Source organism: Molossus molossus, unplaced genomic scaffold (assembly GCF_014108415.1).
Source record: "Molossus molossus isolate mMolMol1 unplaced genomic scaffold, mMolMol1.p scaffold_m16_p_5, whole genome shotgun sequence".
NCBI lineage: Eukaryota > Metazoa > Chordata > Mammalia > Chiroptera > Molossidae > Molossus > Molossus molossus.
In genome coordinates, this window is record NW_023425388.1 from 91,830,338 (window position 1) to 91,856,303 (window position 25,966).

Sequence of the window (25,966 nt, forward strand, 5' to 3'; positions counted from 1 at the left end):
TATGCCCTGTCCAGAATAGAGCCCACAACCTTTTTGGTGTATGGGATGATGCTTCACCCAATTGAGCCACTCAGCCAGGGCCTGCATTGCATGTTTTAAACATTCTTACAGCACACTGGTTGAAAAATCACTGCCCTAGAGAAAGTGCATAGCTTCATGCCTACACCACCAAAACAGATTTCTAACATTATTTGTTCTACTTATCCCACAGCTTCTCCCCAAATAATTTTTACAAATTGCCATTGGCACTGTCCTCAGTAATTATATTATGGAAAGAACACAGAATAAGAAGATTCTAGTTTGAAATTACTTTTTCTATTTATTAGGGTGACCTTGGGAAGAATTCCAAGACTGGATTCCCTCATTTACTAAAAGGGGTAATATCCATTCACAAGATTGTTGCAAAGATTTAATGAGGTAACTAGTAACTGGTGATAGCAAAATACCTATCTCATCATCATAGTACTTAATGTATCTTTATTAAATGGATAAATATAGTCTTCTTTACCTATTTCCCTTTACTTAGTTAATCTGCTTACAAGTTATTCTTTCCTCCACTCAAAGTTTTCAAATGCTGTTTCTCCTTCAGGGCAAGTGCAAATCTGATCTGTTTGTGGTCTCTCCTTATCTACTTCTACCTCTTTGGAAATATTGATCACATGTTATCTAGCCTTATATTGTGATTATCTAGCCTCATATTGTGAGTTAGCTGTTTTGTTTTTCACGTACAATTATTTTCTTTAAGTAGATTGCAAATGACTAGGGACCTATTTTATACAAAGCATCAGGAGGTTCGTAGAGTGTTTTCTGAAATTGTGGTTTGTTTTAATTTTTGTTTGTTTTATTTGGCCTGCTTAAAATTTCTTCCTTCTTTTTTCATAAATGATATTCTGGGTTTCTTTTTGACATAACCCACTCTGACACCTCTAATCCCTTTAGAGCACGGGGGGAGAACCTTTTTTCTGACAAAGGTCATTTGGATATTTATAACATCATTCGCGAGCCATACAAAATTATCAACTTAAAAATCACCCTACTATATTTGGTCAGGCTAATTTGGTGAGGTGTATGATGTTAGTTGGTATTGGTTTCGAGAGCCTTATACGGCCCACAGGCCAGATGCTCCCCACTCCTGCTTTAGAGCAACGATTCCACACAATCACACCCACTGTATCCAAGGGCATAACATGAACCCCTCCTCACTAGGGGAGAAAAAAGAAACAGAAGCACATTCTTCATGACATATAAATTTCATTATTTTGCTGTTTAAATAAGCATAGATTTTAATAATAGTTTAAAAAGCTTCAAAGACCACTTCTGTATTTCAATCTGTAAAAAATATTTTCATTATGTTTATTATAAAAATATAAATGTTTCCACTACAAATCATTTTACATTAGTAAGAGGCCATCTGCGTTGTACAACATAAACTAAATGAGTAATGTTTTGAAAATACAAGTTTAAAGTAAATACATATTGTCAATCATATCACATTTATACATGGTTTAATTGATACTTAGTACAGAACAATCTGGGCAACGTGCCAGAAATAAATAATATATGTAATCAAATTTACGATATAAAACAGATAATATGGTATATACCATTGTATGGAGATATGGTTTCATGTTTATGGAAGGTCAATGCAGTTCCTGTACAAAGAGATGGCCATAAGCATCTAGTACCTCTACTCCACAGTTAAGAATCGTACACTGTTATGTTTACATATGTACAGGTAAGAGTTGTGTAAAGTAAATGTATAAGAGGTCAGGTAGAAAAATAGTAAAAAAACAAAGAGCAATATATTGTGTATAGAATCTCTACTTTCAAATGAAAACCACAGCCAACGTAAGTGAATGAGGGTCAACAATTCTCAGCTTCTATTAGTTCATGAAATGCATGGTTTTTTGGAGTATGCTCAGAATACAAGAGTAAATGCTAGTCTGGGATAAAATAAGATTGAAGCCAGATTCAGATCTCACTCTAACATTCCACAACACAACATTTGATTAAAAAAATGGTTTTAGCTGCTTCCAGACTTAAGTAAAATTTGTAATTAATTTCATAATCACATATATCTTTATAAAAATTCATGCTCTTATGTATCCAATATAGAATTCTAGTTGGATGATTTGACTATAAGGAATATTGCCGAATTTACACAATAATCTCATATATGAAGGAACACAATCTAAGCCTTATTACACTAAATTTACAACAGATTAGCACTTGTGAATTCTGATCTGATTGTAAGCTGTATAATGTTCCATTTTGCATGAAAGCATAAAGATTACAGCATTGTTTTATCCATTCTATTCTTATGACATATGCATTTTTTATTCCCATAGAATGATTATATTAGCATTAGAGAGAATATAGAGCTAAAATGTTGCTTCACAATATATACGTGGCTGAATCTACAACAGGTACAGCTTTTCAAATATTACTGAATATGCTCATGTCTAGCCTTAATGAAATAGTAAGTCTAAGTTCCTCAATGAGAAACCACTCCACTGCCTACAGATTTTTGAATCATTTGCTAGATAACCATTTTATTTATTTCAAAAATAAAACTATTTTGAAAATTATATGCTGAATTAATGCAAAGAAGTTCCATGCTTTTAACTTATACACCAAAATTACAACGGGTGTATTTCAGTGGAAGACAATTTAAGATAACAGTACCTGCTATAGATTATTGCAATGTCTAATAATTTAACTAAACCCCACTGATGCAGATGAGTAGTTTAGTTATAATCATTCCCTAAAAACAGCTCAGAAATTTCAGCAAACATATTGAGTGACATTTGAAAGCCTGTCAGAAAAATGTTTTTAACTCGTACACTGGCCCATAGGCTGTTGTCAATTAATGCAGTGATCAAAATAGGATTTCAATTATTTCCAGTGTAGGCATTCTCTATTTAGGAGCTCTAATATAACTTCTTTACCAGTGAATGGAGTGTTTCTAAACACCAGAGTGGGGCAGGTATGCCACTGGGAAGCCATTGCTTACAAGTCAGTATATTATACTAAGTTAGGAGCATACAGTTGGTACTAAGTGGAGAGACAAAAATGTATGAGATAATTCAGACTGTGAGAGATGTAGTTAGTGGATGAACAAGGAAATGATGGGTTTCTTTCTTTTTGTATCTATACAGATAGATAGAAAACAGATAAGTGGATGTTTCAAAAATCTGGAAGAAAGCCGCCACCCCGGCTGAGTTGGCCACGTGTCTGCTGCTGGCGGCGAGCGAGCGTTTGGCACTCGGCTGGAGCAAATCCAAATCGAATCATTGAGGCATAAATAAAAAACAATAAAAACAAGTGGAAAGAAAATAAATATGCACTTTTCTTCAAAATTAAGACACATTTTTACATGATAATACTTAATGAAGCTAATAATTAAAGAAATGTGTGGTGCTTAAAAAGAACTACAAACTTCATTTCTATATGCATTTAACAGATAAAAGAGAATAATATAATGAAAAGGTAGTAAATATGGCCAGATAGTTTGAGGTATAAATTCCTCTGTTTTGCTTGCTTTTAAAGAAAAAAAAAATACCTGTTAGAGATTTCTTCCGTGTATAAAAATATCACAAGTCTTTTCCTTTGTGGCTGTTAGTGAGCAGAGCCACTCTGTTCATTTTGTTATTTCACTTATTTTGCTTTTGTAATAGTCAGTATATGATCCATGGCTCTAGTCTAGTTCTTCATCCTTTCGTGCTGAAGAATTTTAATTTAATCCATCAACTAATATAAAAAATCAGCTGCGAAACAAAATACACCCACCCACCTATCCACTAAATGATATGGGAAAATAAAGAGTTTTTTTTAATCCATTTTAAGGCATTTGTACTCATATAGGAGTGTCTTATTGAGCTTGAAGCATCCACCAGTGTGTCGAGCAGAATCATCTGTGTGCAGATTGATGCCACATCTTCCCCAGCCACCGCCTCCTTCGAGAAACAGCCCTTTACACTGGAACTGGACCATTCTTTGATTGTGTTTCTAGAGCTTTAATGCTACTGATGATCTTCTTCTGTGGCCCAACCACAGTGACGCCAACCTTTTTCATGTCACTGTGAAGAAGAATGAGGAGAAAATGTTTGATGAGAATCGTGGTTTCTTGGATGGGTAAGCGTGAGGTTTGCAGTTAGTTAGCAAAGCTTGAACAATCACACATCCCAGTGCTTTGGCCGAACTGTTTATTTTTTCATCATCCATGTATATTATCCTGGTCATTCACTTCTATTATTGTGAAAGGATATAAATGATACAATGGGTTGAATAGTGTCCCCTTAAAATTTCTGTCTAAACAGAACCCCATTAGGGTCGTTGCATATATAATTAAGACAAGTATCAAGATGAGAACACACTGGATTAGAGTGGACTCTACGTCTGATGAGACTATTCTTATTAGGGGCAGAAAAGGACACACAGTGACTCAGAGAAGAGATCCATGTACAGATGGAAGCAGAGATTGGAGTTCTGTTGCCACAAGCCAAGGAATGCCTGGATTCACCAGAAGCTGGAAGAAGGAAGGAAGGATTCACCCTTAGAGACTTATGGATCTGCTAACACCTTGATTTCTGACTTGTGGACTTCAGAAATGTGAGAGAACAAATTTTGGTTGTTTAAGCCAATAAGCTTGTGGTAATGTGTTGATGACAACTCTAGGAAATGAATACAGAGGGTCACACATTCTCTGTTGGGCATGATCTCATTCCCTGGAATCTAGGCCAGCCCCAGGACTGCTTTCACTGACCGAGTATGTCAGAAATGACATTGTATCAGTTTCTGCCCTCAGGTCCTCAGAAACTGCCAGATTCAACTTCTTGAGACAGCCTCCCTAGGCCTCCAAGTGCCGTACGTGAAGTCTGACACCCTGAGACACTGGGCAGGCTATGCGAAAGGCCTCAGTCTGCTGTCTCCCGTCGGCACCAGGAAGACAGGAGTGACACATCTTGAGCCCTCCAGACTCGACCTCATTCCTGTTAGGTGAATGCTTCAAGCTGCACCGACTGCAGCAGAAGGATTACCTGCTAGCTCTGTGCAAATTCATGCCCCATGAAACTGTGATCTACAAAGCATCGTTGTTTCAGCCTTTAAGCTTTGGAGCAGTTTGCTGTCCGCCATAGATAACCAGAACAATATCTTTGAAGTATAAATTTAACCAGAACAATGTCTTTGAAGTATAAATTTCCTTCAAAGTATGAAAAAATGATAAGAATTTATCTCTATCAAAGTTATTAAATTTGAAATAGTTTAAACTGGGAAACCAGGCATAAAATGAGAACAATAAGAACATAAGAAATTTCATTAAGAAAAGAAATAGTTATATTAACATGTGTAAATCATTAATTAAATATTTTTGAATCAAGTATTCAATTCATATATTCACCTTTTTGAGGTCTTGAGTCAAGCATGCCTATCTATGAGAGTTTCCTGACCCTTCTATTTAATATTGTAAAACCTCTCTGTAGTCATACCTCCACTTCATATTTTATTTTTTGTTTCATTTCCTTCCAAACATTTATTACCATTCAGCATATTGCCTTTCTTTCTGATTTATGTTCTTTATTCTCTATCTTGTCCCACAAGAAGGTGAACATCATGTGAACAGGCATTCTGGCTGGTTTTGTACTCTGCTTATCAACCATACTCTGAATAGTGGTTATCATTTAGTAGGGGCTCAATATGCACTTACTAAAGAATGAATCAATAGTCCAAAAGCGATTATCTGGGGAAGGTGACACAAGAGTAAAGTATCACTTGTCAAAGAGAACCAGGCAAATTAAGAATAGCAAGAAGAAAACACACACACACACACGGCTCCTTTATATTGAGCCTAAAGAAAAGAATGAGAAATTGGTTATTTCAACAATACAGTAATGGACTAATGATTCCTTATGAAATGAGTTCTCAAGCAATAAAGGTGTGCAAGCAGAAAACAAGTAACTATTTAAGAAGCAATTTAGGTGTTATTTAAGCATCTCCTGCATAAAATTTACCAGACCTGGTTGCACTCCTATCACCTGAGCTGGCAATTAAGTTTCTGATGACCTGCAGGTCACCTCCCTGCTGCCATTCAAGGGGCTGATAAATTTTCTACAGACAACCTGTATTTTGCCTGAGGTCCTCTCTGAATACTCTTCAGCTGCCTCGCTGAACCAGGAAGGTTGGTGGGGAGTGAAATCAGGCTTGTCACCCTTCTTGTGACTGTGGTAATGAATCCTTCATTTAGAGGAATATAGGCAATTTATACTGATCCCTGCTTTTGAGAATGTGCATTCTACGGGATTTTGATTCTTGATATACCATGTATCCATCTTTAGAATGAACAACAAACATCTCTCTACTAGTCCCCAAATTATATCAAAGTCAGTTTATGAATCTAGAGCCAGAAAAAAGGGCAGACAGAAATATATGTGTACAAATCAATAGATTCTTACTCTTTTTGTATTTCTTATAACATCTTTCTTCCAATTCTATATCACATTTTTTATGACTCACTAATATTTGTTTCTTCCTTCTCTTCATTCTTACAAGCTCACAGTGACAGAGTAGTGTGACACAGTGCCATGCTGTGACGCTTGGCCCTGCCCACCCCCTGCAGCGCCTGTGCCTCAGCAGCTCGCAAAGGACTCGTGCTGAGGGGTCACAGAGCTCTCTGAGAGGCCCCCCGTGCTGAGGGGTCACAGAGCTCTCTGAGAGGCCCCCCCGTGCTGAGGGGTCACAGAGCTCTCTGAGAGGCCCCCCCGTGCTGAGGGGTCACAGAGCTCTCTGAGAGGGCCCCCCGTGCTGAGGGGTCACAGAGCTCTCTGAGAGGCCCCCCCGTGCTGAGGGGTCACAGAGCTCTCTGAGAGGCCCCCCGTGCTGAGGGGTCACAGAGCTCTCTGAGAGGCCCCCCGTGCTGAGGGGTCACAGAGCTCTCTGAGAGGCCCCCCCGTGCTGAGGGGTCACAGAGCTCTCTGAGAGGGCCCCCCGTGCTGAGGGGTCACAGAGCTCTCTGAGAGGCCCCCCCGTGCTGAGGGGTCACAGAGCTCTCTGAGAGGCCCCCCCGTGCTGAGGGGTCACAGAGCTCTCTGAGAGGCCCCCCCGTGCTGAGGGGTCACAGAGCTCTCTGAGAGGGCCCCCCGTGCTGAGGGGTCACAGAGCTCTCTGAGAGGCCCCCCCATGCTGGGGCTCTTGTCACTAAGAAGGGCTGTGTCCACTGCTTCTTCATCACTTTTTATGGATTAAGTTCCAAGCACACTCCTCAAGAAATCTTCCTAAAACTGTTTCAGATTCCATGTCTGGGAACTCTGTCTCAGCAAAATTTTAACAGTAAACATAATTCTGTGCATCGTGCCAAGGATTATATGGTTAAAGAGAATTAAAGTGATTATCCCTTTAGGCTATGCTTTAGCTTGGGTTTTGATGACCTCTCCGCTCTCTCTGCCCACCACCCTGCCACGTCCATGCTGTTCCAAATACACAGCTGCAACAGTCTCAGTAACACTCTGCACAGCTCATGTCGTTTCCACTACGCTGCTCAGAAGGGCAGTGGAAAAGTTCAGGACGAAAGAGCAGCTCAAGATTGAGACCAGAGGTTAATGAGTGATCTGGTACTTCAAAGGCCAATGGATAGGTGATGGCACTTGGAAAATGGCATCCGAGGGTGCAGGGTAATGACATGAAGCAATTAATCTGCCTAATATTCACTCCACACCCTTCAGTCTCTCTCCAGAGTCTACAGAAACTTTTGCCCTTTTTCATTCTTTCTTTCCCTCTCACATTAACCTTACGAAATCCATCTTAGCTCTGAAATAATATTTTTAAAGATATGCCACGTATACTGAATAAAATTCATGTTTTCTGGATTTCATTGGAAAATTAGATAACTTGAGTAGCTTGCATGTCAATGAAATCCTGAACTGAAATAAGTCAATATGTCTTTGAGTTGGAAGCTCTGTTGAATTTTTTCTGATTTGATAGTCTGGATAGAAAAAAAGAATTTAATATACTCTCTTAGGTACCACTATCTTATCTAGAAGACTCTGTAGCATTATTTGGTTAAAGGAATCATTTCTGAATTGAGTCTGGATGCCACAAAGAAAGTAAGGATCTGCTGTGACCAGAGAAAATAGGGGTAGAAAGAAATCAAATTCAAACAGTCAGCTTAAGACTGAAAAAAGGAGAATGAAACACTGAGTTAAATATTGTATAGGATTTGAGCTATAAATGTTGCCTCATTTAAATTCCCCAAATAATTAGTGTATTAAATGTTTTTTATAATTCTCAGTTTTGTAGTACAAACGAGGGGCAGGAGGTACACCACATTGAGGTGATCTAAGAAATCATTCTGTTGAAGAAATTTCAGGTCAGTGGATGTGCATTCTGTGTGGTCCCTGATTTGAGGAGAAGGACAGAAGGAAGAACATTGTGAGGTTTGAAGCCATCTGGCTCAGTGTGAAGAACAGACCTGAAAGAGCCGAGTCTCTCAGGAAAACTCAGCTTGGATGTCCATTCACAGATTGTTTAAATAATAACAACAACAATCAAGTGAAAATATTCTAACCAGAGAAAAGAGCTTACTGTCCAGCACGGTGCTGCTGAGACAGACCACGTTTCCGAGCTGGCACGTGACACATGCTGCCGTGTCACCTTTCCAGGCTTACCAAAGCTTTCCTAGCACATCTCCGTCCATAGTATCTGTACTTAAATCGTATTAACAGTGTTCTGCCGCATCCACTCCAGGACTGTGATCCATTATCTAAAAGCTATGACTGTTCATCTTTTACTGAGAATAAACATTTGTCTAACTTTGCCTTTGAAAATCTGGCAGTGGTGCGGACATATTCAACTTTGTGCTTGTTCTCTCTCAGGCTGTGGTGCTCTGTAGCAGGTGTCTCGTACGTCACAACCCCAACTGTTTATATTATGACAACAAGGACTTATAAAAATATTTAAATGCATTACTGTATCCTGGGATTGTGTCTGATCAAAAGAACTACTACAGAAACTCAAAGCATGTTGTTGGTTGGGGCAGAAGTCTGTGCATTTCCCTTTCCACAGGAACACCAGCACAGGCTGGACAGGCCAGAGTGAGCTGATTTCTTAAGAGCAACTCTCCTTGGGAGCGGGGTGGAAGGTGTCAATGAGGGAAAAATAGGGGACATCTGTAAAAAAAAAAATTAATAAAAAGAAAAAAAAAAGGAACAGTTTTTCTCTTCAGTAGTAATATACCAGGTCCTTTTGTGACTTGGGGTGTTTCTGATTGAAATGTTATACCATGAAACAGTAAAGTTATTTACCTATTTACTAGGCACATCTGTCTCTAGTAATTACACTGCACGTTCCTTTTAGATACGTTATCTGTAGCTCTCCACCTTGGCTTTATTTAGATGATTGACAGGATGACAATGAAAGTCCTTAAATATTTAACAGCATTTAAATACTCAAATATTGGTGGGAAAGGTTAAGACTTAGAGGACTTTGAGGGCATTTAAAAGTTTGTTTTAAGACTCTGAAATAAAGATGGACACAGTTTGCAAACAGACTATACAAGCTACACAAACATGTCCAAGTTTTGGTGTATCTGCCCAACACAAAAACTCTTCTTTTGGAACAGTTCCCCATCTTACTCTCAGAAAAGGGCCCCTAGAGCCAAGATCATACAATATTACGTCACCTTTTTTGAACAGAAATAGTTATATACATGACTTGGAAGGTGCCATCTACAAGCAAGACTGAGTCCAGCAGAATTTTCTCTGGAGGACTGAGAATTAAGAGAGTTGGGCCCTGGTCAGCTGAGTGGCACACCAAGGTTGTAGGACCTACGGGTGAGAAAGACGTGTTTAGCTATGTTCATGAGAGTGCAGAAAAAGTTGTGCAAGAAAAACAGATGCAGGTTACATTAGACAGTGAAGTAAACTGGCTCTCATTCAGAGAGAGGGAGGACATGGCTTCTGTTCTTCACTGCCAGTTGCCAATTGCTGTGTCTTGTGAATGAAGATTAATGTCATGGGTTAGTCTCTGGGTTCGCTTGATAAACCCCTTTTCCTTAAGCCCATGGGCTTCTTATGTCAAAGGATTCCTATTATCCAAAGATCCCTGTCTAAGAAATACAGCATATTACACTTAATTAGTATTGGCTTTTAACACATAAAATATTAATTATGCATATGTTGTCTTTCTAAATAGAATAAGCCTTTTAAGAAAAACAGTAAAGTAATACCTAAAACCTATTTGTAACTTCATTTTCAAGCACCATACCCTTCACAGACTGGTAACAGGTGATGATATGTTTATTTAGGGGCTGTGAAAACTGCGTCAGACTCCACTCCAGCGTATTTCCTCTATACCAGCTTATCCACTTAATTCTCGATTTTCCATTTCCACAGGAACTAGGTTTTGTTAAAAGTAACAGAAAGTCACCAGTGCAGGAATGCACTAATCATCATGCTATATCTATTTATGTTTTAAGCTAGGGGCTTCAATCTGGAGTTGGGTACAGATATGTGTATCTGTTGGTCTATCTGAAGGAGGTCAAAGTTCAGTCAAGATGCCTATTGTGAAGAAAGAAGACACATCAACACACATACATCCAAAAGGTGTCATTTACAAAGAGACCCAGGATCCAGTTCAGTGGTTACAGGAGACAGTAAGTAACTCAGGGTTTCAACTGATATTTGTAACACATTAATCCAAAACATATATGTTCAATAGAAAGTGTATAAATATTCAGCCTTTTAAAAACGTTTTCTTACTCTGTGGAAATCTTGGCTATCGTGTCACAAGAACTATATTCCACGCCTGTGAAGATTTCTTTGCACTGTGCTGTCCGGACACCATTAAGCCAGTCACCTGTTGTGCGAAAGGTAGTGATGTCGACATTGCTTTGGTCCAGAAGAAGGTTTGATGGCCTGCAAGAAAAGAAAATACCAAAGGGAGAGAGATCAGGAGTCAGTAGAGTTGCTGGATGTTCAGATTTGGCACCTTTTAAATCACTGAATCTTGGCCAGTGAAATGCATTAATGTATCCATGCATACTTTAATAATTTAATTTGTTTAACCATTTGCAAAGATGGTCTTAATTTAGGATATAATTGTTACAAACATGACACACTAAATTGTTGTCTACTTGAGTGATGGGTTTGGTTTTCCCTATTAAATCCTGTCCATTGTTCAGGTTACTGTCTAAAAGACAGTTTGAACAACCTAAACTATCCTTACAGCAAGACAAAAAACCGGCACAGACTTAAATAATGTGACAAAAGCCATTAAAAATAAAATTAACAAAAAGAGTGGAAAAAGTGATGAGTTACAAATAAAATCATTGCATATGTGACAATACCAAAAGAAGTTCATTACGTATATGTGTATATACAAACATACATAGACAGTTTATTATATATATAGTTATAGAAGTATATGTAGAGTTTTTATATATATATAATTCTCTCTATATATAGGTAGATGGTGGATAAATAGAAAGTAAAAAGAGAGACTTTTTCCATCTGACTTATTTCACTAAACATGATATGATTTCACTCATATGCAAGATATACATCAGAAAGTAACAAGAAAACAAGACAAAAAACAAACAAACAACAACAAAAAAACAAGAGCTCACAGAAAGAAACAACAGTATAGTGGTTACCAAAGTGATAGGGGGTGTAGAAGAGGATAAAGGGGGTCAAATATATGGTGATGGAAGGAGACTTAACTTTAGGTGGTGAACACAATGCATTGTATACATCAAGTATTACAGAATAGTAACCTTGAAACCTATATAATTTTATTAATCAATGTTACTCCAATAAATTTAATAAAATTAAAAAGACAAAAATAAATTGTTACTGTGTTTTACATTGCACAATATAATCAGCATTAAGAAAAATTTCTAGCCCAGTTGGTGTGGCTCAGTGGTTGAGTGTCGACCCCTGCACCAAGAGGTCGCTGGTTCGATTTCCGGTCAGGACACGTGCCCAGGTTGTGGCAATCTCCAGTGGGGGGCATGCAGGAGGCGGCCAATTAATGTTCTCACTCATTGATGTTTCTAGCTCTCTCTCCTTTTCTCTTCCTCTCTAAAATAAATTTAAAATTTTTTTTTTAAATTCTAGATTGTTTTTTTATAATTACAGGCCTAACCACAGATCCATTACCAACTATAATATGGTGAATCAAAGGGATGTAAAAGAAATGGAAGAAATCATGTTGTCATTCCTAAAGAGCCCACCTGCTGGTGAACTGCCCTGGAAGTATATTTTCAACTCTCAGTGACCTCATTAATTCTCCTTTAACTCATGAGACTGGGACCAGTCACTAGGTGGACAATCGTCCTCTCTATTATTTTATTTTAGAAAAGTCCCTGGGTTCAAATAGTCCATTATATTTATTTATACTTTTAGTTTACAGGATTAATTTGTGAAAAATCCAACCATGTTTGCTTGGTCCAATACTTTCTTTGCGGTTGTATTGCCAATTACCCTTTTTACCTCAGTAGCTTAGCTTGTAAAGGAACATGGGGTAAGACAGATGGACCAAGTTTTGAATCAAGCAGAAAAGCAGGATTTATATTAAGTATGTTGATCAGTGAAGAGTCCTTTTTAGAGACGTACACAGAGGACAAGTTGAGTATGGGATCTCTTGGTGCAGGGTGCATTAATTAATATGTCAGCAAATTTCTAAGATCTTTTTGATGTGGATCAAATGTCTCCCTGGATATTTTAGACAGGGTCATTGTCTTGCAAAGTATTATAAACTAATCTTTATCTTATAATTGAGGAGGTCCATTTGGATTTTTCCCTCTTCTGAGTTATCATTCTGAATCTTTTGTTTTGTGATACTGCATTTCATCAGCATTGAGCTCTTGAAACTTTTCAAATTATTATTTTAATTTACTGAATATTAAAATTTTTTTAAAACTAAAACGTCCATTTTCACATATATTAAAAATTAATATTTGGTCTAAATAAAATCCATCTTTTGAAATGTTTTTAAATTCAACATTTAACAATCATATATAGGTGACACCAAAACAAAAAATATGTTGACATGAATTTGTCATTATTTTAGAAACAAATTAGCTTTTTAAGGTACCAATTCCAGTATTTTTAGAAATAACATGAAATAATAGCAAATGATCCTTTCAGACACAATTAAACTGCATAGCGTTTTACCTATGAATACCAACACCTGATTCTCAGCTAAGACATGTGGTGAAAGCTTATGTCCTCCCGAGAAAACCTCTCTGTGAAGAATATTCGCATATATGCCAACTCTACCATGTTTAAAAGGAATGTTTAATTGGGTGATTATATAAAAGACATGCATAAGTGTGAGGTCAAGATTTTAAATTTTGAATAATTTTATATTATGCTCTAGGCATGCACCCTGTTGTTGGGGACACACGAGAGGAGTATGAATTGAGTGTTTTGATTTTGTTGGAGATACATAAACCTATTTGATAAATATGGTCAAATTTTAATAAAATCATAATGCTGAGTTTAAGGAAAAAATGTCAATGTATGGAAAACAGATTACTAGCTAGTTCCCTCCGTGGCATAGTCATCGGTGAAGTGGAGGCAGCTGAAAGTGGAGGACTTGTCAACTTTCTTCCCCTTATGCTAAGGTCAACTACTTCAATCCTCTCTACCTCAAACATTTTAATTATATTAAAGCTTAAAGTTATGGAGTTTATAATTTATGTTTATGTCTTATGGTTTAATTTTAACTAACTCTCAAAAGTTATCTTTTAAAAAAGGTAGAAAAACACAGACATTATCTTATGAAACATTACTTTTCTTTCCTTTAGGAATATAAAAATTACAAAATATAAATGTAACATTTTATGAATTATTCTCTTAGTGAATAAATGTAACATTTTATGAATTATTCTCTTAGTGAATATATATATATTCTATTTCTATTATCCTACTCATCTGACAAAGAAAAAACTGTTTATTTTAATAAATGAAAATCTCTTATTTTTATTTTTTCTAAAAATTTGAGGAACCCAGGTTCTAAAACTTACATGCTATTGTTGGGATGTTTTAGCATGGCAACCTTTGGGTTAAACAGTCTTTGTTACTAGCCAGAAGTAGATATAACATTGGATCCATTGGAAAAGTCATTGAATGAGTAAAAAAAAATGATAGAATTAATATTAAATCATAAATGAAAAAATTGTATAAGAAAAATGAAATGAGACCTAGAAAGAAGACAGTAATATATTAAAATATCTACACACACACACACACACACACACACACACACACACACACACACTATACCCCACAGCTTGGATTTCTACAGTAGCTATACATAGACTCTGATGTCAACTGTTGTAGACTCTTGGTCTCATGAATAGCAATACTTTCTTATTTATGTGTTTGGGGGTATAAAGAATCAAACCCCAGGACATGTATTCAGATTATTTATGAAGCATGCCTAATAGCAAAATTTTTAGCAGAATTTTTCTCTTCTCAATTCAAAAATGGTTTGTATTTTAAATTCAACACTATAGCCAAGACTCAACAAGAATTTGGAGAAAATTGGTATAAACAGATTGAAATAGAACAGGACGTGCGGATTAGGGATTAGAGTGACCCCAACTGAGTTTTTCTGTTTTTTACTTGGATCAAAGTACAACAAAGACAAAGAATGACCTAATTTTAATGCCAGTGACCTCAGAATAACCAGCCCTACAAAGTATCATTTTTCCACTTCCAGGATTTCTCTGGGGAATTCAAATAAAATTGGTTCCTTTCCTCCTCCGAGAGGACATCTGGAGAGTTTATCAATGGATAGGAATTTGTCTCTCACTGTGAAGAGCCTGTGATGTCTCTTCATGCTCACTAAGGGAAGTGGGCTTTTTGAGCAGCTGCAGGCATTGGCGTTTTTTTAGACCCAGCCCCAGACATTGGGTCTGAAGGGGAAATTTATGGGCTGGGTGATGTGCACCGTGAGCTCACACTTTTACTAGACAAATTAGATAGGTTTCAATCCGTGCAGCTGTAAACGATGTCCTGCAGAGTTCCACCTGATCTTTTACAGCTTTTCATAAATCAGTACCTACTGGCTGCAGAACACAGTCATTAAAAAGAAATCATGAAAATTATATGTTTGCTCAGGGGAAGCAAAAAAATAACTTTCCTCCCTTTCTCTCTCCCTCCTTGCATTTAGGTTCGTGAATTATTCTTTTATGGATATTCATACTGTTGCATTAACGAGGTACACTTAAATTTTCTTCCCATCAATTTTTATTTTATCTGTAAATGCTTTCATACCAATTAGCCCTAGGTACTGGGAAACAAATGTCAATAAGTAACTGCCAGTCCCAAGAATATCTTCTCCTAATGATCGTATTTCATATTGCATTAGAATTCTAAACCATGGGAGTGACTCCTCAGTTATTCTTCTGTAACATAAGAAGACTCCTTTTGGTTTATGCGCTTCATTTTCCATGTATTAGAAATAACAATTAATAAATATTTTTAATGAATATGTAGATGTCCACTGAGTCTAGAAACTGATATTAATAATATTGGAGATGTATGTATAATACCTTATTTACATTGTTCTGTTATTGTGAATAATTTCAGAAATATATGAACTCTAAAGAGTAATTTCTTAAAGCAAATATTAATCATTTCTATTTTATTATTGCCTGAAAATAATAATTTTTTAATGCTTTTTATAGTTTAGTGTTATTTTTTTATATCAAATGATGACTTTATCTATTTCAGGGGGAAATCTCGTATTGGCCAATTCTTTAAAAAGTGTAGATTTATGAGTATCTTCATCTTTTTATTTCTAACATTAAAATTTCAGATAGAATCAAGTGAATTTAATTTGTTATCAGTTCTAAAAATAATTTTGTATATGTATAGCTCCTAATAGAGGACTAGTATGTAAATGACACATTAAGGAAAAGTAAAGTCATTATGTTTAATTATAGCTAGGCCTTAAAGACAAAATCTTAGCAGTTATAGCTGTTATACCTGCTTTAGTTCCTCCCAGTAGAAAAATTACCTACTTTGATTCTTAAGATAAAAAAACAAACAACACAGAGATCACCTGGGTATTTAGCATGTATTTCTTTCCCTCCAAAAGGTTCAGTATTGTATTTGTTCAGTGAGGAAAGTTACCCTCTCATTTTCAGAATGGGAGGTCAAGGTTATTTGGAAAAACAGAAAGCTTTTTGGTCATTAGATTTCTCTTAAAGGATATATTTGTCAAACAGCAGTTATTATCTAAAAGAATAATGTTATGTATTCTTAGAGATCAGAAGCATTTTGCTTTTCTTTTAAAACCCCATTCTGAATATATTATTAACTGTGTTCTTTAATACTTCCTGCCAAGAATTTGGATTCCATAAATTCACAATAGTATTAAAGAATCCAGTGACCTGAAGGTGAAAATTCTATGGATTTAGAGAACAAGTCATTTCTCTATTTCCTTTTATATATAAACATCCAAAAATAAAAAGTATCTTACTACTTGAATAGAAACAAATTCATCTCTCATTTTTTGTTATTAGTCTTTTTTATTTTTTATTTTCAAGTTAGCTACATTCCTAAAAGTAACTGAATCAATTTATTTAAAGCAGGAGCTATATTATAAAACTAAGCTTGCAAAATAGTTTCTTTTAAAATATAAATATTGCTTATTTCTCTTTATAACAAAAGCATCTTTTATAAAGTAAGATAAAACTTTTTGATGCGAGACCACTTTTTTTTACTTACTTACATTGCACCATTTTATATCAAGAACTTCTTCAAGAAGGATTTCTTCAATTCCCAATAAAAAGAAAGGGAGGGGACTTACTTTATATTTATCCTTTTACACATAAGCACTATGATTATGTACTTTTTCCTATTATGTAGTGTTTTTTCAAAAAAACTATTTTCACATTGTTCTTTCCTTTTCATCATCCAATTATAACTCAATTTCTTAAATTTTGTGTCTTATGTACTGCTCTAAAAAAATCAAAATAGTCCTCTAAAAAGAAGCTGATATTCTCATTACTTCATTGAAAGGCCTTTTCCGCAGTTGTTTTTCTCACCCTCACCCTTTTGCAGCTTTTTAAAAAATTTATCTTTATGTTGAGAGTATTACAGATGTCCCCCTTTCTCCTCTTTTTGTCCCCCTCCACCTGGCTCCTGCCCTGCCTCAGGTCCTCGCCACACTATTGTCCGTGTGCATGGGCAATGCGTATATGCATATAAGTTCTTTGGTTACCAGTTCATTCTGTCAGCTTTTGGAAAATTAATTCCTTGAGCTGTGGTTCTCTAAAGTGATTTAAGTCTCATTCCTAACTCTGTTCTGCTCTGTAATTTGTACTGTTCTCCAAAGCTCTCAACAGAGACTGTTTCCTTCTCTCTGAGTGGGTGTTCATACAGTGGGATAATATTCTGAAATGTTAACTAATGTTCCACTTTTCTCCTTTTAGGAGTGCCATTCACCGGCATTGATCAATTCCACAATGTCCTTGTAAGGAGCCTGAAATCTCCACTGGCCACCACCACACCCTATTACATACGATGGAAACATTTACTCATTTCTGTTAGCTTCTTGGCTCTTATAGACATTTGAGTTACTGACTTCTGGACTAAATGATTAAGGCATTTAGAGGCTTCAAAAAGATCCCTGGCCCCCAGGGCACCACAGAAGTGGGAAGAAGCAGCTCAAAAGTACAGTCTGGCAAATTATGATGAGGGAAATCTGTGTCAATCTATGAGAAACAACACTCTCCACTCTTCATAGATTAAAGTTTACTGAGGATTAATGGAATATGAAAGCTTTAATTAGAAATAAAATAGTTTTGGCCCAGCCGGTGTGGCTCAGTGGTTGATCATCGACCCTTGCACCAAGTGGTCATGGGTTCGATTCCCAGTCACGGTACATGCCCAGGTTATAGGCCCGATCCCCAGTGGGAACATATAGGAGGTGGCCAATCAATGTTCTCTCTCATCAGTGTTTCTATCTCTCGTTCCCTCTCCCTTCCTCTCTCTCTAAAATCTATAAGGAAAAAAAATAGAAATAAAATAGTTTTATAAAATAAAAATGGTTACATTAGTGGTGAAAACCAGCATCACTAGACTGAGATCTGTACCAGCTGAACATGCTTCTGACTATGGCTTCTTTTATTATCTTCATACAGAGAATGTTCTCAATTATATGCCTGAATTTAATTTTAATATTTTCTCCAGAATGAGATGGGAACTTCCAGCTTCTTCTAGGAATCGGTGTAATTGCGTCCAGAATCCTCATCTGCCTCGCATCTGCTCTCCTCCTGCTGCCCACGACTGCTGTCCTCGAGTCCTCCGCATGCGGGACCCACAGGAGCTCTCTGGGCCTCTGTCACTCCGCACCTCTCCCTAGTCCCCACACCCTGCAACACTCACTTCAGTTAAACTGTCGGAAGTCACATTCCTGAACACCTTTCTTTTTGCTCAAATAATTCTATATCCTGAGGAGTATTAATTATTTCTGAAGATGTATTTTCCTCCCATATATAAATGCCAGCTGTTGAGGGTGGAGGTTAGGTCTTGTTATCTGTATTATCACCAGAGGCCCTATGATAACGCCTTGAACAAAAGAACACTACATAAACATCTCTAGCTTCATATTGATGTAAAATAAAAAATTCAAATTGTATTGTATTCTCCAATTCTCATTTTTAAAAATAAATCAATTACTAGAAAACAAAATTTAAAGCGATTTATAGATTCAACACAATTTTTTTTTTTAATCCTCACCCAAGGAAATTTTTTGCATTTATCTTCAGATAGAGTGAGAGGGAGATAGGGAGGAAGAGAGAGAGAGAGAGAAACATTGATGTGAGAGAGAAACATTGACTGGCTGCCACCCACACAACCCCAACCGGGTCCCGGGACAAACTGCAACTGAGGTACGTGCCCTTAGCAGGAACCGATCACGGATCTCTCTGGTCTGCAGACCGACGCTCCAACCACTGAGCCAAACCAGCCAGGGCTCAACGCAATTTCTATTAAAATATCAATGGCAGATTTAAAAAGTTTAGAAAAATATTTCAAAAATTTATATGGACCCCAAAAACACCCCGAATAGCCTCAAAAGTCTTGAGAAAGAAGAAAAAAGTTAGAGGGATCACAATACTGAATAGCAAACCATAATACAAAGCCATTGTAATCAAAATAACTTGGTACTGGCACAAGAACAGGCATATTGTTCAAAGGTACAGAAAAGAGAGCCCAGAAATCAACTTATATCTTTATGGTCAATTAATATTTCACAAAGGAAGCAAGAGCATAAAATGGAGTAAAAATAGTCTCTTCAATAAATGGTGTGGAAAAATTGGACAGGTACATGCAAAAAAAAAAAAAATTAGACAACCAACTTATTCCATACACAAGAATAAACTCAAAATGGATTAAAAACTTAAATGTAAATTCCAAAACAATAAAAATCCTAGAAGAAACCATAGGCAGTAAATTTTAAGACATCTCTTGTAGCTATATTTTGCTGATATGTCTCCTATGGCAGGGAAATAAAGGAAAAACTAAAAAAATAGGACTACATCAAACTAAAAATCTTCTGCAAAGCCAAAGAAACCATCAACAAAGTGAAAAGGTAACCCCCTGTATGGAAGAACATATTTGCCAATGATACATATGATAAAGGGCTAATATCCAAAATATATAAAGAAATTATACAACTCAACACCAGAAAGACAAACAATCCAATTTAAAAATGGGCAAAGAACCTGAATAGGCACTGCTACAAAGGTAACACACAGATTGCCAATATAATATGAAATGATGCTCACTGTCACTAATTATCAGAGAGATGTAAGTTAAAACAACAATGAAGTATCACTTCATACCTGCCAGAATGGCTACCATCAATAAATCAACAAAAAACAAGTTCCGGCGAGGATGTGGAGAAAACAGAACCCTTGTGCACTGTTGGTGAGAGCAGATTGGTGTACCTACTCTGGAAAACAGTATGGAGTTTCTTCAAAAATTTAGAAATGGAACTGCCTTTGACCCACTAATCACAATTCTGGGAATATATCCTAAGAATTCCAAAACACCAACCAGAAAGAATTCATGACCATAAAGTTCATAGCAATTATTTACCATAGTTAACATCTATTAACAGCTGAAGTTCTCATTAGTAGATAAGTGGATACAAAAATCTGTAGTACATTTACACAATGGAATACCATGCAGCTGTTAAAAAGGAGGAGCTTTTACCCTTTGTGACAGCATGGATGTATCTGGAGATTATACTAAAGGAAATAAGAAAGTCAGAAAAGACAAATAATGTATAATCTCACTAATATGTGAAATCTATAGAACAAAATAAACCAATGAACAAATAGAACCAGAGGCATGGATACATGGAACAGACTGACCAATGTCAGAGGGAGGAAGGTGGTGAGGACTGGATAAAAGTAGGTGAAAGCCCTGGCCGGTTTGGCTCAGCGGTTAGAGCGTCGGCCTGCGGTCCAGAGAGACCCAGGTTCGGTTCGCGCTAAGGGCATGTACTTCAGTTGCAGTTTGTCCCCGGCCCTGGTTGGGTCGTGGGGGTGGCAGCCACTCAATGTGTCCTTTTCACATCGATGTTTCTCCCTCTCTCACTTGCTCTCTCTCCCTCCCACTTTATCTGAATAAAAAATGGAAAAATGTCCTTGGGTGAGGATAAAAAAAAAAAAAAAAAAGTAGGTGAAAAGGTTAACCAAAGAACATATGTGCATAGCCCATGGACACAGACTCTAGTGTAATGAAGGCCAGGGGAGGGGCGGTGGGAGCTAGGAAAGTGGGCAAAGTGGCGGGGGGGGGGGTGGGGCAGAATTAGGAGACATTTGTAAGGGTGTCAACAATAAAAAATAATAATAATAAATAAATAAATAATCAAACTTCCCTTCTCTTCTCCCCACTCTGGATCGTCTAAGTACGTGTTGAATCTGGACACCCTGACTGTTTACTTATACACTTCCCCTTTCAGCACTGTGTTCACAAAGACAGTCTCAGTGGAAGGTTCTTTGGGAATGATTCTGTTGTGAATCATCAACTCTTAGGAAGGTGGAAATGTATAATTATGCATATAGAACAATTTCTGTGATAGTAGAAATAAATTTTACTGTAAAACTAACTAGACTCGGGTAGACTCTGGCAACATCATCCCTGTAGGAATGATAGCATGATATTGATTTTCCTAAAGGGTTTTTTAGACATCATTCTATACACTGATCTAAGTCATTCAGAAACCTGAATCCTTGATGTCATCCACAAACTAAGATTTGGACAGTTTGCCAAGTGTGTTTTGAGACATGTTTCTGGAAATACGTTGACAGAATGCACACTTATGTGTAATTTTGCTTAGAAGAAATGTTAAACTTTTTACCATAGGACTGAGGTCTGGTGAAATCTGTATAATGAATATAAAGAACTAGAATATTTTTCTAAAAATAGTGGGTCTGTTGAAATGGGACTTTAGTATTATTTTAGCAAATATGTATTCATGCATTTAACAGATATCGGTTGAGTCTCCCCTATGACCCTGGCACTGGTAGCACAGAAGCAAGAGGTCTGATCTCAGGGGGCTTAGGGTTTATTGGGGAAATGGATACTTAAAAAGAATGCACACTCACGACAGAATTAAAATTGCAATAAAGAACAGGAGTACGGTGCTCTGTAAAGGAACAACTGTGTTGACCTCTAAGTTGCGTTGCTGGAGAACGTGCCAGTTAGTATAAGACGGAGGCACTGGCGCCTGAAAGAAGGATGCAAAGGAGACTCGAAGACAAGACAAGAGCGTGTGCTACTGACTTCACATCTGAACCTCTTGGGCTTGCTGAAGGAACTAGAAGTCGGCCACTGAGCTTGTTCAAGTGTAAGTGGCACAGGCTGAGAGGCTGGAACAGCCCTCTCCTCAAGCTGTTGCCCCTCCCACCTCAAAGTTGTGTAAATCAAACCATGGCCCTTCTCTGCTCCAGATGCCTTCATGGATTCAATTCAAGTCTCACACAGGCCTGGGAGCCTCAGGGGCTCTGCCCCTCTGCCTGCTCAGGCTCAGGGCAGAGACTCTTCCTTTTTATTGTTCTGCAGTCATGTGCCCGTTCTGTTGCTTCCTAGAACACTCTAAACTCCTTTGCAGTTTCTTTTTCTTATGCCAAGACGTCCTTTACAGGAGGTGGCAGTGGGGGAAGGTGATGGAGGGTTCTTTAAACTTATAGCTCTATTCCTTCCTTAAGGTCTTAGCTCCATATCAACTCCTCAAAGGGCTCTTTTCCAGCAACCCCTTTGCTAGCTATCACAACCATCTCTCTTTGCTTCCTCTGGTCTGCCCTTGCCTGTTGTGTATTGCGCCCTTCTACAGAGTAAAGTCCAGGATGGCAGAAACCACATTTGTGTTCTTCACTGTTCTCTAGATTCTACCCATGCCTAGCTCACAGATAGGCATCCAATAAATAATCGTTGGAAAATGAATAAATAAACATTTGAATAAAAGTAATGACATTAGAGAAGTATGGCTATTTAAATAATCAAAAAGAGTAGATTTTTTCTGCATGCAATAAGAAATCAAGATTGGTTATAAACAGGTGATCAAAATATCCTATATATTTTGGTAAGGAAATTCTGAAGGCTATATGAAAAGATGCTTGAAGCGGGGTCACATTAGAAGGCTATTGCTGTGGTCTAGCTCAAAAGTGGGAAAAGTTATGTAGAGAGAAGACTGTTCATAGTGGAAAGAGAGTGTTTGTGGGTGGGTCATGTTGATCCAACCATCACCAGGATCAAAGTATGGAGGAAAAGAAAGAGGTGCCAAGACTTGCTCTAATCCTGACAGGTAAGTGAATAGGTGCTGCTGTAAATTAGGAAGTAAGTTAGGAAGGCAGTGGAAAAATGAGGCCATCTGAGAAAATAAGAAGATACATTTTCAGAATATTAATTTTGAGATGTGACTAAGACTTTTATTTGGGAAGTTTGGCTGTGAAAGGTGTTAGAAAAATAAGGAAGTTGTTGGCAGAGATGTGGGACTGACAGAGGTGATGTCAACAAAACAGAATCGCTTAAAGTCACCTGCTTATAAAAGTTAGTTATTTGGTGTTTTTATCAAATATCTACATTTCAGTCTCATTTCCCAGAAGTTCTGAAATAGTAGCTTGGGATAGACCTGGATAGTTGTATGTTTAGTAAGTTTCCCCGGTGGTTCTTATCACCAGGGACATTTGAGAAACAATGCAATAGGACATATTTCTATGACAATGAACCTGCAGAAAGAGGGAGACTGGATATGTAGGAGAGGGGAGGAGGGGGAGGGACAGAGAGAGAGAGCTTTGCCTCTGACAAATAGAGGTACACTTCCCATAATCTAATTAGAGGAGAAAGGATAGGATGGGTGGGTACGGGCACCACCAAGTTTCTATTTTGCTGCTAGAATGTCCCATCTGATAGCTTGTGTTTTCTCAATAACGTATTTGGCAAGGGTATCACTGGAAAATTAAAGGTGAGAGGCAATGAATTTAATCAGTTATAAAAAAGAATAAAAAAATAATTGTCAAAAGTAGGAAAGCAAATTTTCTAAAAAAAAAAATTTCTTGACATTATGTGACAATTTGACATTGTTGCTAATAAATGCATAATGACACAGTCCTCCCTGTTTTGTATTTCAATGGCAATAAGTAAGCATAAAAAAATAATTTCCAGAACTTTTATGTTTAGTAAATTAAAATAGATGATACTTTTTTAAAAAAAGACATTTTCCCCCTAAAATTACGTGTTGTGACAAAAAAAAAAAAAAAAAAGGTGGGAGGAATTGATTCAGATTTTAAATAATATACATTAGGAGAAAATATATTCAATATATTTCAATTACAATAAAAAAGTGAATATAAGCAGTGTATTAAAAATTTGATGCTAAGTCATATTCTGACATGCTATGATCTGATATTAAGACATTTTTTTTCCTCCCTGGCCAGTTTGGCTCAGCGGTTGAGCGTCGGCCTATGGACCAGAGAGTCCTGGGTTCAGTTCCTACTAGGGGCACATACCACAAAAAAAAAAAAAAAGAAAAAGATATTTTTTCCTCATAGAATTGGAGTTAAATATCTCTAGATCACATAATATGGGTTAGTCTTTATATTGCTGATACCATCCTGTGGAAATGCTTTAGAATGTCTTTTTTATGATATGGAAAGAATTGAAAAGATGTTCTTTTTTGCTATGATTGCTATTGAGTGAAGATCAAAAGAAGTGATTTCAGGGTACAAAATGAGGACCATATGGTCCAGGAAAGGACACGTTTGTTATCCTGTTAGTTGTTAAATTGTCAGGTAGATTTTCAAAAGAGTCTGTGTAGTCTCTCTCTGTGAAACTTAGAACAGAGATTCATCCTTATAGGATAAGTTGTAGGTAGTTTTACTTACTTAAGATATATCATTAACTTTAGTCTTAGTGACCCCACTAAGTTATCTCCAACAAATAATCAATAATTTTTACTTACTGATATTAAGACTTTGGTTCAGATCCCCTTATTCATCTTATTTAAACACATGAATATTTGATGTGATTACACCTATTCAGGTAAAAAAATATCGTGTATTCTATTAAAAAGAACTTTTTATTATTATTATTTTTAATCCTCACCCAAGGACATTTTTTGCAATTATCTTCAGATAGTGCAAGAGGAAGAGAAAGAAACATCTATGTGAGAGAGACACATGGACTGGTTGCCACCCACACGACCCCAACTAGGGCCAGGGACAAACTGCAACTGAGATACATTCCCTTAGTGGGAACCAAACCCGGGACTCTCTGGTCCGTGGGCCAACACTCTAACTGCTGAGCCAAACTGGCCAGGGCTATTAAAAAGTACTTTAGCCCTGGCCGGTTTGGTTCAGCGGTTAGAGGGTTGACCTGCGGTCTAGAGAGACCAGGGTTCGGTTCCCGCTAAGGGCACATACCTCGGTTGCAGTTTGTCCCCAGCCCCGGTTGAGGTCGTATGGGAGGCAGCCACTCGAAGTGTCTCTTTCACATCGATGTTTCTGTCTCTCTCTTCCTCTCTCTCTCTCCCCTCTACCTGAACAAAAATGGATAAATGTCCTCGAGTGAGGATAAATAAATAAATACTTTAATAAATGTTCTATCAGTATGCAAGTCATAACTGTCAATGACTATGAGTAAAAAGAGCCAATGTGCAAAAAAGACACAAGCAAAGAAAACTTCCATCGAGGCACTATCTCATGTCTGTCACATATGGGTCATAGTGCACCATCATTATGCAGTATTTATACACATCACTTAATACTGTGGATCTATGTACACACTAAGTGTAGGTTCTTTTACTAAAACTCTGTAACTTTCCTATTAGAGCACACATCATCAAAAATGTTAAAGAACAGTTTTTCTCTTATGTATGCAATGAGAAACTAAATTATTAAACCAGATAGTTAGCTTTGCTTTCAGTTTCTCTGAGAAGCACCAAATATATTAACATTTCTGTCCTTCTCATATGGCCCCTGACAAAATTCATCTCTCCTTCCCTAGTTCTTCTACTGCACTGTGAAGGAACACTCAAATTTACATTCTTCAAAACCATTAAGAGAACTTAGTGATTCATCACTGAGAGGAACATCCATAAAATCGAACGGACACTGCACGCTGGACTGCAGCAGAGCCACGATGCACTGACACTGTGCTGCTGTCTTGGAACTGGCATTATTTTACTCTTAGTTTTATCCTTGACCGAATCTAACAATGCAATGGGCTCACAATATGGGTCAACCCAATATATATTTAATCAAGTGGAGGGGGCTTGTATTCTACCAGCCAATGCAATGCTTTGGAAGCATTTAAAATTATTTTCGAAGTTTTATTCTAAATTCAGAATAAACTAGTCCAGAAGATCCACCCTCCCAACCTTTGTTGTTTTATTTAAATAGTTGAGAATTAAAAGAAGTTATGTGTCCAAAGACTTAAACAACCCT

General features: G+C 37.1%; 1 protein-coding gene across 3 annotated transcripts in view; it reads right to left on the minus strand.

The window, feature by feature from the left end:
- Positions 1 to 1,339: 1,339 nt before the first annotated feature.
- EPHA3 (EPH receptor A3) overlaps positions 1,340 to 25,966 on the minus strand; it is a 347,739-nt gene continuing 323,112 nt past the window's right edge. The window contains exons 16-17 of one of the 3 annotated variants that reach the window (XM_036242607.1): positions 10,752 to 10,907; positions 1,340 to 4,079 (exon numbers count right to left, since the gene is read on the minus strand). In XM_036242607.1, coding sequence (XP_036098500.1) covers positions 3,974 to 4,079; positions 10,752 to 10,907 — 262 coding nt within the window. In that variant the 3' untranslated portion in view covers positions 1,340 to 3,973. The remainder of the gene's footprint in view (positions 4,080 to 10,751; positions 10,908 to 25,966) is intronic. The other 2 variants (XM_036242608.1, XM_036242610.1) reach the window with 2 other exon arrangements.